We start from the raw sequence: 19,243 nt of genomic DNA, 5'->3' as shown, positions 1-19,243 counted from the left end.
CATACATAAAAGTTGCCAACTGTTCTACCTGCAAAATAGTTACCATTTTAAAAACTAGAATTTTCATAAAAGAAAAGCTAATTTTTCAGTGTATAATAATAAATACTCTTCCCACAAAACACATTGATTACCCTATTATCGGAATGGATTTGCCTTCTTCCGACATGTGCATAAGTGTCAAGGAGTCTTGTATCTGTGGTCACATAGTATATATCATCATCAGCAGCAGCCTTATATTCTATCTTCAGCTAGACAAAGGCCTCACCCAGAGTCTTTCATTTTGTACTATCTTGAGCTTTTCTATAACACTGAGTTAAAATGTCTTTAATCTTCCACTCACTATCTTTTTGGTTTTCCTATAGCTATCTTTCCATTTCTGGGATGCCATCCACATATCAGTTTTGTTCATTTTTAAGTGTTATTTGTTTCAGTATGACCTGCTCATTGACATTTGGATTTTTTTAATGGTGGTTAAAAAAAGCATGCTTTCTATCTTGAATGGTAATACAAACAGTGATCTTTCCATTTGTCTCTGGGTAGTCCCCAACTTGTCAACGTTTTATCCAAAGTCCATGTTTCACATCCACGTGTCATAACCAGAAGTATACAACTGTTGACTATTGTTCTTTTAAGGTAAATTGGAATTGTATTCCTTAGTGCTTTATAGTATTTTCCAAAGGCTGCCCAACCAAGTTGAATTCTTCGCATAATTTTTGTAAGGAATTGTATTCCTTAATGCTTTATGGTATTTTCCAAAGGCTGCCAAACCAAGTTGAATTCTATACATAATTTTCCCTCGAGCCTACCTCTATTTCGATCTTTTGCCTAGGTAGACATAGGATATTAGTATATCAGTTTCCTGGTGTTTCTTGTGTATTAGCTTTTTGGTTATATATTTATTGTCCATTATTTTGTTCTGTCTTTGTTTATATTTAATGCTTTCTTTTTACTTTCTTCATTCAGTTCATTGATCATTTATTAAGGTTCTTCTGTAGAGTTTGATAAAAGAATAATATCACCAGCAAATCATAAGTTATTTAATTCTTTCCTATTTACTATAATTTTGTTTTTCTGGATAGATTTTTAAAAATTTATTCTAGGGCTGCTGTAAATAGTTCAGGTGAAATGGCATCTCCCTTTCTGTGTGTGTGTGTGTGTGTGCGCGCGCGCGCACACACACACACACAAATATATATATATATATCTTTATATGCAAATTGCTATTATTTGTTTATGCTAAAATAAAATATAGATAAAAATATAATTATTTATCATTGTGTTTTGACAAATCATGACATTCAGTCTACTTTGTTCTTGATTGCTATATGCATTTCAAAGGCCATCCTTGTGCAGAATGAGATAAATGTAATGTAATTACAAAACTTAATTTGTAACTTGGATAATTTTTGTGACAGTTTTTGTGTTGATAATTAGAAACTTCATATGAGATTGCATCCAATTAAACTGCTACTAATCTATAGAAATAATTTCTCTAGACAGATTCTTTTTCCTTTTTAATATATAAATATGTAACTATATAAAATGAGAATCCTTTTAAAATAAAAGATAATTGAATTCATTTTGTTTAGCATAATACAGTAAGCATGATTATTTAAAGTTTGTATGTTATTTTCTGTGTTAAAAAAATGAGACTCAACAATAACTGACTTCTGCAAGTTTTTGGTTTCATACAGGAGCCAAGTCCATTTGAAATTCATCAGTTTTCTGATTCTGTAAATAAGTCAAAGTTAAGAAATGCAGAAAGGAATAGTTCAAGCAGTGGCATAGAATTATCTGGCACGAACGTTCTGTTTCACCCGATTGATAAAAAATTGGATATGCCGCAAGAAGATATTTCGAAGAAGAATTTTTCAAATCCCTTTCAGATCAAGGAATCATGGGAAGCATCAGACCTTTCTACAAACTCTGAAAATAAAGGTAGTATTAATGAATTTACCCAAAGGCTGAGATCTAATTTAAAAGTTTTAGATGTTGAAGAACATGACAGAATAAGTAACCCATCCAGTGATTTAAAAAGGAAATTAATTGATGATGGTATGTTGTATTTCATCTGCTAATATTTTAGTGTGTGTGTGTATCTTTTAAATTTTCTAAAAGAAATGAGAAATAGCATGTATGCTGTTACTTTCAAACAGGGGTGGCTCGTGCATAGGCACTGCGTAACTGCAGCACCCCCAATTTTTCTCGATATATAAATATATTTATTAATTTATTTATATTTGCTTGTAATATTTAATTTTATCATCAACAATCCTATACAATTCTCTTATTTTGTATATAAAAATAATAAAAATCCATCTTGTAGCACTTAGGAGGGCGAAGGACGCTAGCAGCACTGTGTTTACCACAGTGTCATATTGCTACTCGCACAAGCATATGCACTTCATAGTGAAATGCGATCTATTTGCATAATGCGGCGCTGTCCATCGTGCAGTTCCACTGTTTATATGCAGTTTGCATCAGTAGTAGTGTTGGTAGTGCTTTGCGTGTGTACTCCGTCTCTTTAAATATTTGGACATTACAATTAAAGGATTTAATTGTAATGTCCAAAAATTGTAAATCCATTCCTTTAATTACAATTAAAGGAATGGATTTTAATTTTAAGTAATTTTGAATCGTACTAAACTGTATAATTTTATCGATAATAAACAATATTTTTTCATGAAACAAAACACGAAGAATATATTTTATTTTTAAGTAATTTTGAATTATACTAAACTGTATAATTTTATTGATAATAAACAATATTTTTTCATGTTTAATTTTTTTTTTAAATTTTTACCATAATTTTGATATTTTATCCAAATACGTATACATTGTACTTACAGTGTGTATGTATATTTCGAAAGTTGCAGCACCCCCTCGATTTCAAGCCATGAGCCGCCACTGCTTTCAAAGTATACACCATATTAAAGTATGACATACTTTCCTATTCATTATTCAAGAAATTGAGTGTTAATTTGTGGATTTAATTGCAATTTTATTCATAGGTATTGAATCCCCCCCCCGTTCAGTAATATTGCATTCAATGATTTTCTGCATTAACCTGTATCTAGTCTCTTTTGGCTAAAGGTGAGTTAGCCGGTCTCATATGGAGATAGGGGTTTTTCACCCGGAAACTCTGGGTTTTCGTCTCCTAGAACAGGCAAACCGGCCCCGTGAACACACATGGATTACAGTCATGAATACGTCCCAGCCATATGCTGGTCCCGAGCCTGAATAAAATTGGGGGTTGGGGAAAGCAGTGGTGAACTACCCTACAGGGTAGTTCACCATTGCTTTCTCCAAAATTTCACCAGGAATACTTTGTGGGCAATGCCTATGAGCAGAGCCACTTATCAGAACCACAAGATAAAAGTATACACCATAGTGGAAGTTTATTATAATGAGTTTTCTTTGGAATATCATTGATGCTGTGAGGCTTGGGATTGGATTTTCAGTCATTTTTTTATGTGTGAATTTGATGATTTTAATAGTGTTCTTTTAGGGAAAGTTGACTATGTAGAGTGGTTGAGTCACATAACTTTGCCCTTTGTATTCTGTAATATATGGCATTATAATTGCCTTGTGAAGGTGGAGTGTGCTGTGTTATTAGGTACACAAAGAACTTCATATGAAGTACATTTGCTTTCTGTGTACAACTGGCATAGTTGTGTAGATGTGTTTCAGTTTAAAATTTTTATTGGCTTAGGCTAAGGCAAGTGATAGATGAAAACAGGAATGGATTTCTGTACACATTGAACATGAGATGAATGATAACAGGGGTCACTTTCATCCTTAAGGATCAAAACTAGGTAACTGTAAGGAATATACAGAAAGCTATAGAAATATAGAAACTGACCCTGTGATGCACTCCATTATTAGATATCCACCTATTCTGTATTGGCTTAAGCCAAAACAAAAATGATGTCATACAGCAAATGTCATGACAGCTGGAGTGCGTAATGAAACAAGGCCCCATTGTTTTTTTTTTGTAGGAAACTAGGTTGAACAGTGAAAAGTCAGCTACTAGAATAGCTCAGCTTATACTGAATTGAAGATATATAGACACTCAATGTAGAAAATGTCATCATTGGGAAAGTTGAACATGCAGAAGAATTAGAGAAGTATCATGTTAACATAATTGGTGTGACTGAAATGAAGAAGACAAAACTGGTGACATACTGCTAAGCTCACATAGTTACCTTCAACATTTCAAAGGCATTTGATCAGGTTTATCAGAGGGGCCTACTAACAAACCTCCATTTAATGGTCTGCCTTCTATACTCTTCAACAACTGGATCACCAACTTTCTCATTTCGTCGCTCACTACATATCATGGTGGACAGTTTCCTCTTATCAGATTTCCCCATCAGTGCCAGAGTACCCAGTGCTCTGGTCTTTCATCCACTCTTCCTCTTGTATATAAATGACCTGCTCTTGCAGACTTCTAATCCTCTTCATAAACTTTGCCAATGATGTTGTAAAATAACGTTGTCTCTGCTATTGCAAAAATAATGTCTCATTCAATTATCAAATTTTAATTTCTATCAATTGCAATTTTGATTTCTTTTACATGTGCACTTTGAGCTTAACTTATTCCTTCTACTTTACTCATCATCATCATCAAATTTCTGCCATGTATACAGAAATGTATACAGAAATCATATCCTGTATACCTCAAGGGGTATACAGGATATGATAGTACTACATGAAAAAATTTACATCATTACTAACTTCCTATCTACAATTTTCCTCCAACTCAGTCTGTTACTTGTCAAGACTCCAACATTATCAGATCTTATATTTCTATCGTCTAAGGCAGTTTGTACCGTATCAATCCACTTATCTCTTGGTCTTCCTCTGGGTCGTTTTGCTGCCAACCAGGCAGAGAACACTTGTTTTGCTAATCTTTCCTCAGCCATTCTGTTAAGTGACAATACCACCTGAGATTAGCTCTGCTAACGCATTCCTTGATGCTGACAATATCAAGTTCTTTCCTAATATCCCCCGTTTTTAATATGATATTGCCATTGATGCCATCTGTTCATGCCTCTAATCCTTCTCAGGACTCTCATATCTGTGGTATCTAGTCTTTGATCAAGTGTTTTACTTCTGACCCAGCTCTCAAATCCATAAGTTAAGACTGGTTTGAACACTGCCTTGTATACAGCTAATTTAGTGTTCCGACTAATTTCTCTCTTATTCCATATGAATTTATTCAATTGACTTCCTACCATACCAGCTTTGTTGATTCTGTTGTCAATTTCTATATTTAATTTACCATCTTCACTAAAAATCGTGCCTAAGTAGCTGAAATATTTTACTTGTTCCACAGGTTCTTCATTCACAACACAGTTGACATTTTTAGTGATTCTGCCTATTTTCATTGTCTTTGTCTTTTTATTGCTGACCTTCATACCAATCTATTACAACAGTTATTCAATTTAGTCAGAGAATCTTGCAGACTTGCAGCAGATTTATTTAGAAGTACAACATCATCCACATAAAGCAAGGAGCTGACATTAACATCTCCAATTTTGATATCAGGTTTAATACCACTTTCCTTCATAATGTGATCCATATCGATAATGAATAACAGAGGGGATAATGTACATCCTTGTCTCACACCAGATTTAACATTAAACCATCTTCCTGTACTTCCTTCAATTCTAACTGTTGACTTACAACTCAAATAAAAACTAAGTATTGCTTGATATAATGTCCCATTGACACCATATAAATGTAGCTTATTGAATAGCTTCTCTCTTGGCACCTTGTCTTATGCCTTTTCCAAATCGACAAAACTTAAATACAGATCTTTGTTATATTCTCATGATTTTTCAACTATTTGTGGTAAAGTGAAGATCTGATCCTGACATCCTCTATTTGACCTGAATCCAGCTTGTTCTTCACCAAGCTTTTCTTCCACAATTCTTCTCAACCGTTTCTCAAGTATACTTGCATATATCTTACCAGGAACACTCAGTAGGGATATACCTCTGTAATTTTCACATTCAGTTTTATTTCCTTTTTTATATATGGGTACTATGAGAGCTCTACTCCAATCATCAGGAATTCGTCCGTCTGTCCAGACGTTCTGAACTATGTAGTGCAGCCACTGTAAGACTTTTATACCACCATACTTCAGCATGTCTGGTCGAATATCATCTACTCCTGCTGCCTTTCCACATTTCAAGCTTTTGATGGCTTTTTCTACTTCAAGTATGGATATGTATTCCTGACTGCATGCCTGTTGAGTGTTTTTTACCACTATGCCATCACTGCTTGTTTCATTTAGCAATTTTTCGAAGTAATTACTCCATACTTCAAGGATATCTTTTACTCCCATTTTCATTTCATGTCTTTATCATCTCTAACTCCTTTTACAGCACTCTTTCCTTCATTCTTTGATATTTATTTTCTATGTTATTGCCAAAGTCCTCCCATGACTTTTGTTTAGCTAGTTTTACACAGTGTTTCGCTTTCTTACATTTGTCTCTGTATTCTCTAAGAGCAAAAGCTGACTTATTTGCCAGGAACTTTTGATATGTTTTTCCTTTTCCTTCACTGCCTATTTAACTTCCTGTGTCCACCATGGAGTTCTGATTTTTCTATCCTTGCAGACAACCTCGCTACATGCCTCTCTGGCTGAATCAATCAGGGTTTTCTTCAAGGCTTGCCACTGAATCTCCAAGGTTTGGTTCCTCTTCTCAAACTCTTTCATTTTTTCTTCAATAATCTTTGTGTATTTTAGTCTACAGTTCACATCTGAGAGCTGCTCAACTTTTATTCGCTTTAAAACTTTCTTACATGTTATTCTTTTCAATATGAAATTCAATTTTATCCTGCTCAAGACTAAATAGTGATCGCTTCCAATTTCAAATCCTCTGTACACTCTGGTGTCCTGAACCAGGGAGAAAACATCCCTATCAATGACATAACATAGTCAATCAGACTTTTCTTGTTCCTTCCCTCTTCTCTCCATGTGAATTTGTGCACATTTTTATGTTGGAACATAATGTTAATAATAACCAGTCCATGTCCTGAGCAGAAATCCAACAGGTATTTTCCGTTATTATTAGCTTTGCTCTTTTCTCCAAATTTTCCCAAAATATTTTTGGATGTCTGACAATCATTTCCTACTCTATTTAGATCCCCAACAAGGACCAACTTTTCCTTTTTCACTGTCAGTTGTTTTTTTCTAAAGCCTCAAAAAATCCCTTCACTTCTACCTTAGTAGAACCTTCTGTGGGACCATAGGCACAAATAAGTCTCATTGTCCAGTTCCCCATTCTCATATTTGCCCACATTACTCTACTTGAGACTGCCTGCCATTCAAGAATATTTGCCTCGGATTTAGTGTTGAATTCTATGGCTACTCCTTCTTTTCCTTGATTGTTATTGCCTGAATATAACATTTTGTATTTATTGCTCAAAAAGATCTCACCAGCTTTTGTTTTTTTTGTTTCAGTCACCCCTGTTATGTCGATCTGGTACTTATCCAATTCCTCAGCTAGCTCCATTTCTTTGCCATTTAGGTTTCTTATGTTGATAGTAACGATCTTTAACTCTGGTGATGTTGAGTTGGGGTGTGTTTACAGATTTGTTCCATTAGCTGACTTTTTGATGTTCGTCCTTGTTCCCTGGCGAAAACAACGGGGGCCTTGTTTAACCGGGCGATGCCCCAGCCGGCATGAAATTTTGTCATGTTGTGTCATGTTGTACCACCATCTCTACTTTACTCAAATCAATCTCTCAAACTATGTAATTTGAAAAAAATTATTTTTGTACGACTGCTCCATTCTGAATTATAAATATAGCTTAAGAATTTAAGTATGGAACATATACAAGATTAAACTTAACATATACAATCCTTTATAGCTAGTCGTGGCAATTCTTACTTAAACAGGATCGCAGGTTCACTTTTTTTTTGGAGACAGTGCATTGGCAAATAGATCAGGCAAAATAGTTACACAAACAAAACATTTATTTTAACCTAGTAAAAATGGTACAAAGCAGAAACAATTAGGAGACATTAACTCTCTGAGGCATATGACATATACAGTAGGCAACACATACAACTGAATATTACACACACAATATTAAGTTAACCCTATCACAACACTTAGTTATCTAAATTGAACATGCAGCTGCTTCTTCCGTTAAACTTGCTAAACTTTGTTCACAGCACACATATGTTAACATTCGTTTTCCTTCTAATTGCTGTTACTTATTAACTTATCTAAATATTAACAATTTCCTGTAAGCACACATATGATTCTCCAGTACAAGCTTATAAGACTAACAAAGTAGTGTTAGCTTTCATTTGACTTTCACAAACACAGTTCTATCAACTTGGACAAACCTCAGTAAGTTTAGCTTGACCTTTTGTCTTCTTCCTGGGAACTGGCAGTTGCCTTGACGATCATGGCGGTTCTGCTGTAGAAGTTCTCCGGGAAAGTTTAGAATAATTTTCTGCCAGGAAACTGCATGGAACGGCCGAAGTCACTGCAATTTCTAATGGGTAGCCACACTCTCGCAGCACGTCCTAATATCTCCAGGAAACACACAGAAATAATGGCCTCTCCTCCCCCCCCCCCTCCTGCCTGGGGTTGTGAACCTGGAACCAAATCTGGAGATGATAAAAAACTGAGAGCCTAGAACTCTTTTATATCATAGATAATCCTTTGTTCTTCTGATGTAGATTCCAGGATTACATGCAAGCACAATGACGTCATTTCGGCTTGTTTCGTTCTTGGAGGCATATTTCTATATGACTTTGCAAACGTTTGTTCGTATTTCATCATCGCTAATCCGGGTTAATCTCTAACTTTCCGTTTTACATATACTTTATACAATATATATACAATTATTATTGTTATTATTATTTAGGGGGTGCTTAAGGGTCAAAGCTGTATAACTGAGAGGAGATCTCCACATAGCCTTTAAAGGAATGCGGAGAACCGACCAGGTCTTCTGACCTAATGTCCAATCCTCACCTTCTCGTGGTGCACCCTGTTGGGTGTCTACCTGGATACTGAACGAACGAGGATGCGCTGGCAATTTAGGATTTAGCCAACCAAATTGTATTCTTATTGGCTTAAACCAATATAGAAAATGATGGTACAACATGACAAAATTTCATGCCGGATGGGGCATCACCCGGTTAAACATGGCACCCGTTGTTTTGGCCAGGGAACCAGGGCGAACAGCGAAAACTCAGCTACTGGAACAAACCTGAAAGCACACCCCAACTCAACATCACAAGAGTTAAAGATCACTACTATCAACATAAGAAGCCTGAATGGCAAAGAAATGGAGCTCGCTGAAGAATTAGTTAAGTACCAGATCGACATAATAGGGATGACTGAAACAAAAAAGACAAAAACTGACGAGATCTTACTGAGCAATAAATACAAAATGTTAAATTCAGGAAATGACAATCAAGGAAAAGGAGTAGCCATGGCATTCAACACAAAATACGAGGCTAATCTTCTTGAATTGCAGGCAGTCTCAGGTAGAGTGATGTGGGAAAATATCAGAATGGGGAATTGGACAATGAGACTTATTTGTGCCTATGATCCCACAGAAGGTACTATTAAGGTAGAAGTGGAGGAATTTTTTGATGCTTTAGAAAAAACAACTGACAGTGAAAAAGGAAAAGTTGGTCCTTGTTGGGGATCTAAATAGAGTAGGAAATGATTGTCAGACATCCAAAAATATTTTGGGAAAATTTGGAGAAAAGAGCAAAGCTAATAATAACGGAAAATACCTGTTGGATTTCTGCTCAGGACATGGACTGGTTATTACTAACATTATGTTCCAACATAAAAATGTGCACAAATTCACATGGAGAGAAGAAGGAAGGAATAAGAAAAGTCTGATTGACTATGTTATTGTTGATAGTGATGTTTTCTCCCTGGTGCAGGACACCAGTGTACAGAGGATTTGAAATTGGAAGCGATCACTATTTAGTCTTGAGCAGGATAAAATTGAATTTCATATTGAAAAGAATAACATGTAAGAAAGTTTTAAAGCGAATAAAAGTTGAGCAGCTCTCAGATGTGAACTGTAGACTAAAATACAGAAAGATTATTGAAGAAAAAATGAAAGAGTTTGAGAAGAGGAACCAAACCTTGGAGATTCAGTGGCAAGCCTTGAAGAAAACCCTGATTGATTCAGCCAGAGAGGCATGTAGCGAGGTTGTCTGCAAGGATAGAAAAATCAGAACTCCATGGTGGACACAGGAAGTTAAATAGGCAGTGAAGGAAAAGGAAAAACATATCAAAAGTTCCTGGCAAATAAGTCAGCTTTTGCTCTTAGAGAATACAGAGACAAATGTAAGAAAGCGAAACACTGTGTAAAACTAGCTAAACAAAAGTCATGGGAGGACTTTGGCAAGAACATAGAAAATAAATATCAAGAAGGTGGTAAGATATTCTGGAGGTTGTTGAAGAAGCTTAAGAATGGAGGAAAGAGTGCTGTAAAAGGAGTTAGAGATGATAAAAGTGACATGAAAACAGGAGAAAAAGATATCTTTGAAGTATGCAGTAATTACTTCGTAAAATTGCTAAATGAAACAAGCAGTGATGGCATAGTGGTAAAAAACACTCAACAGGCATGCAGTCAGGAATACATATCCATACTTGAAGTAGAAAAAGCCATCAAAGGCTTGAAATGTGGAAAGGCAGCAGGAGTAGATGATATTCGACCAGACATGCTGAAGTATGGTGGTATAAAAGTCTTACAGTGGCTGCACTGCATAGTTCAGAATGCCTGGACAGAGGGACGAATTCCCAATGATTGGAGTAGAATGTGAGGATTACAGAGGTATTTCCCTACTGAGTGTTTCTGGCAAGATCTATGCAAGTATACTTGAGAAACGGTTGAGAAGAATTGTGGAAGAACAAGCTGGATTCAGGCCAAATAGAGGCTGTCAGGATGATATCTTCACTTTACGACAAATAGTTGAGGAAGCATGGGAATATAACAAATATCTGTATTTAAGTTTTGTCGATCTGGAAAAGGCATATGACAAGGTGCCAAGAGAGAAGCTATTCAATGCGCTACACTTATATGGTGATAATGGGGCATTATATCAAGCAATACTTAGTCTTTATTTGAGTTGCAAGTCAGCAGTTAGAATTGAAGGAAGTACAGGAAGATGGTTTAATGTTAAATCTGGTCTGAGACAAGGAGGTACATTATCCCTTCTGTTATTCATTATCTATATGGATCACATTATGAAGGAAAGTTGTATTAAACATGATATCAAAATTGGAAATGTTAATGTCAGCTCTTTGCTTTATGCAGATGATGTTATACTTCTAAATAAATCCGCTACAAGTCTGCAAGATTCTCTGACTAAATTGAATAGCTGTTGTAATAGATATGGTATGAAGGTCAGCAATAAAAAAACAAAGACAATGAAAATAGTTAGAATTGTTGAAAATGTGGATGGGTTGGATTCCCATTCACATTTTCTGTGTTGTTGTGAATGGGAACCTGTGGAACAAGTAAAACATTTCAGCTACTTAGTCACGATTTTTACTGAAGATGGTAAATTAAATATAGAAATAGACAACAGAATCAACAAAGCTGTTATGGTAGGCAGTCAATTGAATAAATTCATATGGAATAAGAAAGAAATTAGTCGGAACACTAAATTAGCTGTATACAAGACTGTGTTCAAACCAATTTTAACTTATGGATCTGAGAGCTGGGTCAGAAGTAAAACACTTGACCAAAGACTAGAGACTGCAGATATGAGAGTCCTGTGAAAGATTAGAATCATGAACAGATGGCATCAATGGCAATATCATATTAAAAATGAGGAAAATAAAAAAGAACTTGACATTGTCAGGATCCAGGAATGCGTTAGCAGAGCTAATCTGAGGTGGTATGGTCACTTAAGCAGAATGGGCGAGGAAAGATTAGCAAAACAAGTGTTCTCTGCCAGGTTGACAGGAAAATGATCCAGAGGAAGACCAAGTTATAGATGGATTGATACAGTACAAAGTGCCTTAGATGATAGAAATATAAGATCTGATAATGTTGGAGTTTTGACAAGTAACAGACTGATTTGGAGGAAAATTGTAGATAGGAAATTAGTAATGATGTAAATTTTTCATGCAGTACTATCATATCCTGTATACCCCTTGAGGGTACATGTCAGGAATTTGATGATGATTATTATTTAGGCCTGCAAGGAGTCAAAAGAGTCATCACAAAGTCTGTCAAGTCTCAATGTAAGTGGTCCCTCCTAGGAAACACAGTCTATCATACCACTCCTTAAACTCATTGACTGTTCTCACCACTCTGTCAGGCAATGCATTCCACAGTTGAACTACTCTCCATGCATTAAAACCACTCCTCGCCCTCTTGCTCACAGTTTCCTTCCATAACTTACAGGGATGGCCCGTTGTCATCACTCCTTCCCGCTGTTCAACCAAGCAAAAGAACTCCCTAGTGTCCACCCTGTAACCACCTCTCAACAGTTTAAAAGTCTCAATCATATCCCCTCTCCCTCTTCTATCTTCCCTCAGCTAATCCTCATAACATTGTACAGTCCTGAAACTGTTTTTATTATCCTCTTTTGTACCCTTTCCACAGTTAATATAATCCCTTCAAATCCTTTGTACCTCTTATCCTGGTTATCCTGGAATCTACATCAGAAAAACAATGCATTAACTATGATATAAAAGGGCTCTAGGCTCTCAGTTGTTTATTGTCTCCATTTTAGGTTCCAGGTACATGAACTCAGGTAGGGGAAATAGGAGAGGCCATTATTTTGATGTGTGTCCTTGAGATATTAGGACATGGTGCGAGAGTGTGGTTGGTTACCCGTTAGAAATTGCAGTGACTTCGGCTGTTCCATCCAGTTTATGTATTTTAACAGTAGAGGTACAACAGTCATTTAAATATGTTATAATGTCTAATTTCTATATATTCGGAAACCTGTAAAATCGATTGTGGAAATTTCATTAAAAATTTATCACAAGAGATTTTACAATGTTACATTTCATTCCTCTTTTTCATTTGATAAACCCTGTAGTTCTCAAGTTTTACAATCCTCAAGATCCACAACCAATGGCCTGAACTTTAATCTCCTGGCTATATCCCATTAGAGCAAAATGGGATGTAGCCAAAGATCAAACAAAACTCAGTTCTGTTTGATCTCTCACAAGAAAGATCCTGCATATTACAATAACATTATAATAATATACTCTGCTGAATTGGCCACTTATTTCTTCACTTTCTTCCAAAATCATTAGAACAAGAGCCACTGTCAACAAACATCCTTTTACACCTCTTGAAATTTGCTGAACCCAACTTCACTGCCTTTTATTTCATTCTATCTACTTCTGTTCTTTGGAATAGCCTCCTCCCCCTCACTCTGCCTTCCCCAAAGAATACTTCAGCTGTTCAAACAAAATGTGAACATATTCCTCCTTTCTTCTTATCCTCTTGCCCACATATGGCATTAATCTCCTGTAGGTTTGTGACCTTTTGCATGCATGTGTGGGTTAGTATATGTCAAGCAACCAAAAAAAGTTCATACGGTTTTTCATAATAACAATTAAACTACTGCAGAAATTTTCATAAAGTGTTTTATTCATTAAAATAAGAACCTTCACAATCTAAAACTCTTCCCAACGAGATACAAATTTGTAAATTCCTCTTTTATAAAACGTTTTGTCTTTAGAAGTAATAAACCTGGCAACCTCAGCTTCAATTCGTTTTATTGTGGAACTGTCTGTTTTGCATGCGATTGTCTAATGCCAAAAAAAAAAAAAGTAATAATCACTTTGATAATTGCTTATCATCCTAAAGCATGAATCTTCTCATGGATAGGTTTTGCAGTATGAGGTTTTATATTGTCCTGTAAGAGTAGCACTTTTTTCCAATTACCTAGTCCTGACTGTTTCTGAAGTAACACATTCTGCGCATCCTCGAGTAGCTCTCAGCCATAATTGTTTGGTCTGCAGCAGGAAACTCATAGCAATACTGGGTCGAGTCCACCACACACACACAAAGCATAGGCTTCTGGGGATGAAGCGGTTCCTTTGAAGTGTGCAGTACTGGATTGTTTGGTAACAACCAATAAGTTCACTTCCTGTTGGAGTACAAGATCATATTTTGAATACATATTTGGAAAATTACATGTAAATCAAAAAATTGTAAATCAACTAACGCCTTTTATTCCCTAATAGAGAGTAGGTGAGGCCTTTATACCCTATCTAGCTTTTGGAGACTGAGTGGGCAGTTCAATCTCCACCGGTAGCCAATCAGAGATAGCTTGCCCATGTCTATCACTAATTATAGCAGCTGCCGATGAAGAGGCTGGCAAACAAGTGCTGCCATCTCTTGGTACCTAACCCTAACAAGATATGTCACTGTCTGAAATAATGTGGGTACTACGGTCGATTTTCTTGAGTTTACGGGACGAAAAACCCGAGTTTCTGGGAAGAAAAACTCGCTTGCCTGTGCCAGAGATCGACTAACTCGGGAACTGGTCGAAGATAGGCTTAGAAAAAGTTCCTCCAGTCAGCAACTAGACTAGAACCTAGGTCTAACTTCAAGCGGCCAAGCGCAGAGGACGCAAGCGCCACTTCCACATATTTGGAAAATTGGACAATTTTCCAAATATGTAATTTGTGCTTCTTATTCCATAGAAGTTCCTGTAAGGAAGAAATAGAGAAATTTTTTGACTCATTAGAGAAGGCAGCTTACATTATTGGAGATCTACACAGCAGAGTAAGAAATGAATATCAGACATACAGACATGATTTAAGAAAATTTGGAGAAAACGGCATTGCTAATCATAATGTTAAGTGCCTGCTAAAGACATGGAATAGACTTGTCATTATAAACATTTTCCAACACAAAAATGTTGGAGACACAAGAAAGAACATACAAGAAATAGTCTTGTTGACTCTGTTGATAGTGATATATTCAGACAAGGTGTATGAAGGATCTGAAATAGGAGGTGATGAAGATTTCCTTTTTTGAACATGATAAAAATGAAATATCATATTGAGAAGACGAATGTGTACAAAAGTACAAACAAAAATCGCTTTTGTCATTTTTTGTTTGTAGCTTATGCCAATACAGAAATTGACTCAGTCAAAAAAGTTAAGAATATTACGAGTTCCTGTCAAGTAAGTTAGCAGGTGTCTCCTGAAAGAATATAGGAAAGGTATGTGTGAAAGTAGCCAAGCAAAATCCTGTGAAGATTTGGTAAGAAGAAGAATGTAGCAAAATATACTGGAAGCTATTGAAAAAAATTTCAGAAATAGAGAAAAGAGTTCTGTAAAAGGAATCAGCCAATGACAAAGGTGTCAAAAAAAAAAAAAAAAAAACTTTAAGTATCTGAATGTCTGGACTAATTGTTGTGAAGATTATTAAATAAAACAAGCACTGACAGAATATCAGTAGAAAATATTCAATAAGAATACAATCAGAGGTACATATCACTATTTAATAAGGCATACTGATATCATATGAAATAAGATTTCAAAGTGGAGGTAGAATCCAACTCCAGTCATATCGTGCAATTGCTACGTGACGTGAATGGTCACATAAATTATTCTGATCTTATGGGAAAAGATGGAAACTGCGTTTACTCTCCCTGTACTGCCCTGATATGAGCCCACCAGAATTTGATCCATTCCTTAATTGAAAGAATTGCTGTATGGAAAATTCTTTACTACCATTGGTGAGGTTTCTTCTGAGGTGATCCATCTCAGCTTATCAAAAAAGATTTGCAGACAGGAGTTCAGGACTTAACAGAATATTGGACAGAGTGGAGATTATATTGAATACCTATAAATGTATTTTGTTAAATAAATATTTTGTTTTACAACACGGGGTGCAGCATGAGAACCATTCAAAGTGATCCTTGTGATTGTGTAAATACCGTACATACAGTAAATACAGTGCAGTAAATATACAGTGTGTATGTGTATATATATACACACTCAGCTGGCCTGGCTGGCCGAGTAGTTAGTGTATCTTCTCTCCAGCTAAAAGGCTGTGGGTTTGAATCCCGCCATGGGCATGGATGTTTGTGAAGGTTTGTGGAAAAACGTGGTGGTCAGTGGTAGATGGCGTTGGTGTGGTTGTGATCAATTGGTGGAGACAGAGTTGTAGAGAGCAGGTGCCCTCCCTCGATGAGTCCTGTCAAATATTAATAATAAAAAATAATATGTATATATGTATATGGGTGCTTAAGGGTCAAAGCTGTATAACTGAGAGGAGACTCACATAGCCTTTAAAGGAATGCAGAAAACCAATTAAGGCTTCTAACCTAATGTCCAGTCCTCACCTTCTCATGGTGCACCCTGTATCTATCTGAATACTGAACGAATGAGGATGGGCTGGTAATTTGGTATTTAGCCAATCAAATTGTATTCTTATTGGCTTAAACCACAAGTAAAATGATGGTACAACATGACAGAATTTCATACTGGCTGGGGCATTGCACGGTTAAACAAGGCCCCCGTTGTTTTTGCCAGGGAACCATAGCGATGAGCAAAAAGTCACTACTGGAACAAATCCTGAAACACATCTCAACACAACATTACGAGGTTCAAGATTTGTACTTAACTCTATTTGCTGAGGAATTGGATGAGTACCAGATCAACATACTAGGGATGACTGAAACAAAAAAGACAAAAACTAGTGAGTTCTTTCTAAGCAATAAATATAAAATGTTATATTCAGGCAATAACAACCAGGTAAAATAAGGAGTAGCTATAGTATTCAACACTTATTACGAATGGCATTCTTCTTGAATGGCAGACCATATCAAGTAGAGTGATGTGGGGAAATATCAGAATGGGGAACCTTGACAATGAGACTTATTTGTGCTTACGGTCCCACAGAAGGTTCTACTAAGGTAGAAGTGGAGGAATTTTTTGAAGCTTTAGAGAAAGCAACTGACACAATGAAAAATGAAAAGTTGGTCTTTGTTGGAGATCTAAATAGCAGAATAGGAAATGATTGTGAGACATACAGAAATATTTCGGGAAAATTTGGAGAAAAGAGCAAAGCTAATAATGGCAAATACCTGTTGGATTTCTGCTCAGGACATGGACTGATTAATAAAAATGTGCACAAATTCACATAGAGAGAAGAGGCAACGAATAAGAAGTCTCATTGACTATGTTATTGTTGATAGTGATGTGTTTCTCTCTGGTGCAGGACACTAGAGTGTACAGAGGATTTGAAATTGGAAGTGATCACCATTTAGTCTTGAGCAGGATAAAATAAAAGTTGAGCAGCTCTCAGTGAACTGTATACTAAAATACACAAACATGATTCAAGAAAAAATGAAAGAGTTTGAGAACAGGAACCATACCTTGGAGATTCAGTGGCAATCCCTGAAGAAAACATTGATTGATTGATTCAGCCAGAGAGGCATGTGGTAAGGGTGTCTGCAAGGATAGAAAAATCAGAACTCCATGGTGGACACAGGAAGTTAAAGAGACAATGAAGGAAAAGATGAAAGCACTGAAAACTGTATAACATTATCTCCATAAACTAGAGAGTTCAAATGAATATCTCCAATTTTGATGTTATTATTATTAGACCACCAGGGAGTCAAGGACTCATCAAGGGAGGTCATCATCACCCACACCAGTTGTCATACCTTCTCTTAAACTCATTTACATTAGACTCAACACTCACCACTTCAACAGGCAAACTGTTCCACTCACTCACAGTTCTATGAGAAAATTCTAATTCTTACCCCTGTCTTAACTGCACACAAACTTAACTTCCATGGATGTCCCATTGTCCTTGCCCCACCTTCCATATAATGAAAAATTTTATCAACTTATATCCTATAACACCCTCTCAAAAGTTTATATATCTCAATTATCACTTCTCTTTCTTCTGTCTGCTGGTGTCATACTCTAAATCTATCTTCGTAATATGTTTTGTAATCCCCATACCATCTTTGTAACTCTTCTTTGCAGTCTTTCCACAGCTTCTTTATCCCTTTGAAATCCAGGAGATCAAACTGTTCACAGTAGTGCAGAAGCAGTTATAAAGGTCTTGTAAAGAGGCAAAATGACTTCCATATCCTGAGGTCAATGTTCATTTCAATATTGCAATTATCCTCTGAGTTGTAATTGCAATTTGTTATGTGACTTTTAAACTTCAACTTTGTATCTACCGTAATTCTTAAGATCTCTAGTCTCATCAGTTACTTTGTATCAGGCCTAATGCTCCTTTCCTTCATAATGTGTTCCATATATTTTACAAATAACAGTGAATACAATGTGCACTCTCTTGTCTTGCACCTGATTTAAACATTGCTGCTCAATATAATATAACATTCATACCATGTAATTGCAGCATATTGAAAAGTTTTTCTCTTGGTATCTTGTCATATGTCTTTTTTGAAAAATACATTATAATATCAGTAAATTCATATATTAACAAAAAATATTTGTTTTATATTTTAGATTTAGTACAACCATCAACCAGTTCTGCTTCTTTTAGAACAGCTAAAGAGTATTTGGTAAGCAATATTTTGCTCCTTTATTCCATTACTATATTTCTCATTTTATTTCTAAGTATGAAACAAGACTAAACAGACTGCTATTTTTTGTATGGCAAAACAAATATTATGTTTTGCTATACAAAAAATGTTGAAAGATTTTTCACTAGGTTATAAATTAAATTAAAGATGCCAAGAAATTATATTCGTGTTTAATTCTTTATTATTATTGCATGAGCATCTTCATGGAGTCCTAAGACTCATTGTGGGAGATCCAAACTATCAACACAATATCCATTGTACTTCTCCTTGAATCCAGTAAATAGAATCTGCAGCACCTGAAATGTTATTCTTCTGAATCTAGTTATACTGTTTAATTCTTTTCTCCCTACAGGTCAAATACCAAGTTAATTTGTAGTAAGCCGTACTATCTTCATTCCAAAATCTAACAGTGATTATACTTTAATCAACAGCTGGAGGCCTATTTCTGTACCTAATACTGCCTGCAAATATCTTTTAATTATGAGATACATAATTAAAAGCAGATAGGTCTATGCAGGGCCGCACTGCACCCGGGCAGCAACATTGATAGGGCAGCATTTTATGTAGCTAATATCTAATTTGGATTATACAATGAAGTATTAGGGGTGGCCGATAAAAGTTTGCACCCAGGTGGCAAATACCCTTGGTGTGCCCCTAGGTGTATGGAGCTCCAAGCTGAATAGTAGAATT

At 35.9% G+C, this 19,243-nt stretch overlaps 1 protein-coding gene across 3 annotated transcripts in view; it reads left to right on the top strand.

Moving 5' to 3' along the window:
* The window catches only part of LOC150092456 (fidgetin-like protein 1), a 222,289-nt gene that overhangs the window by 37,272 nt on the left and 165,774 nt on the right, over positions 1 to 19,243 (top strand). For all 3 annotated transcript variants that reach the window (XM_090415025.1, XM_090415024.1, XM_090415026.1), the window contains 2 exons: positions 1,695 to 2,055; positions 18,477 to 18,532. In XM_090415025.1, the coding sequence (XP_090271151.1) occupies positions 1,695 to 2,055; positions 18,477 to 18,532 (417 nt within the window). The remainder of the gene's footprint in view (positions 1 to 1,694; positions 2,056 to 18,476; positions 18,533 to 19,243) is intronic.

This window comes from Typopeltis vanoorti, chromosome 26, assembly GCF_054136105.1.
Source record: "Typopeltis vanoorti isolate ZY-2024b chromosome 26, IOZ_Tvanoo_1.0, whole genome shotgun sequence".
In the NCBI taxonomy this organism is placed as follows: Eukaryota; Metazoa; Arthropoda; class Arachnida; order Uropygi; family Thelyphonidae; genus Typopeltis; species Typopeltis vanoorti.
The sequence above is the reverse complement of the archived record's forward strand: the minus strand, read 5'-3'. Positions and strand labels throughout refer to the sequence as shown.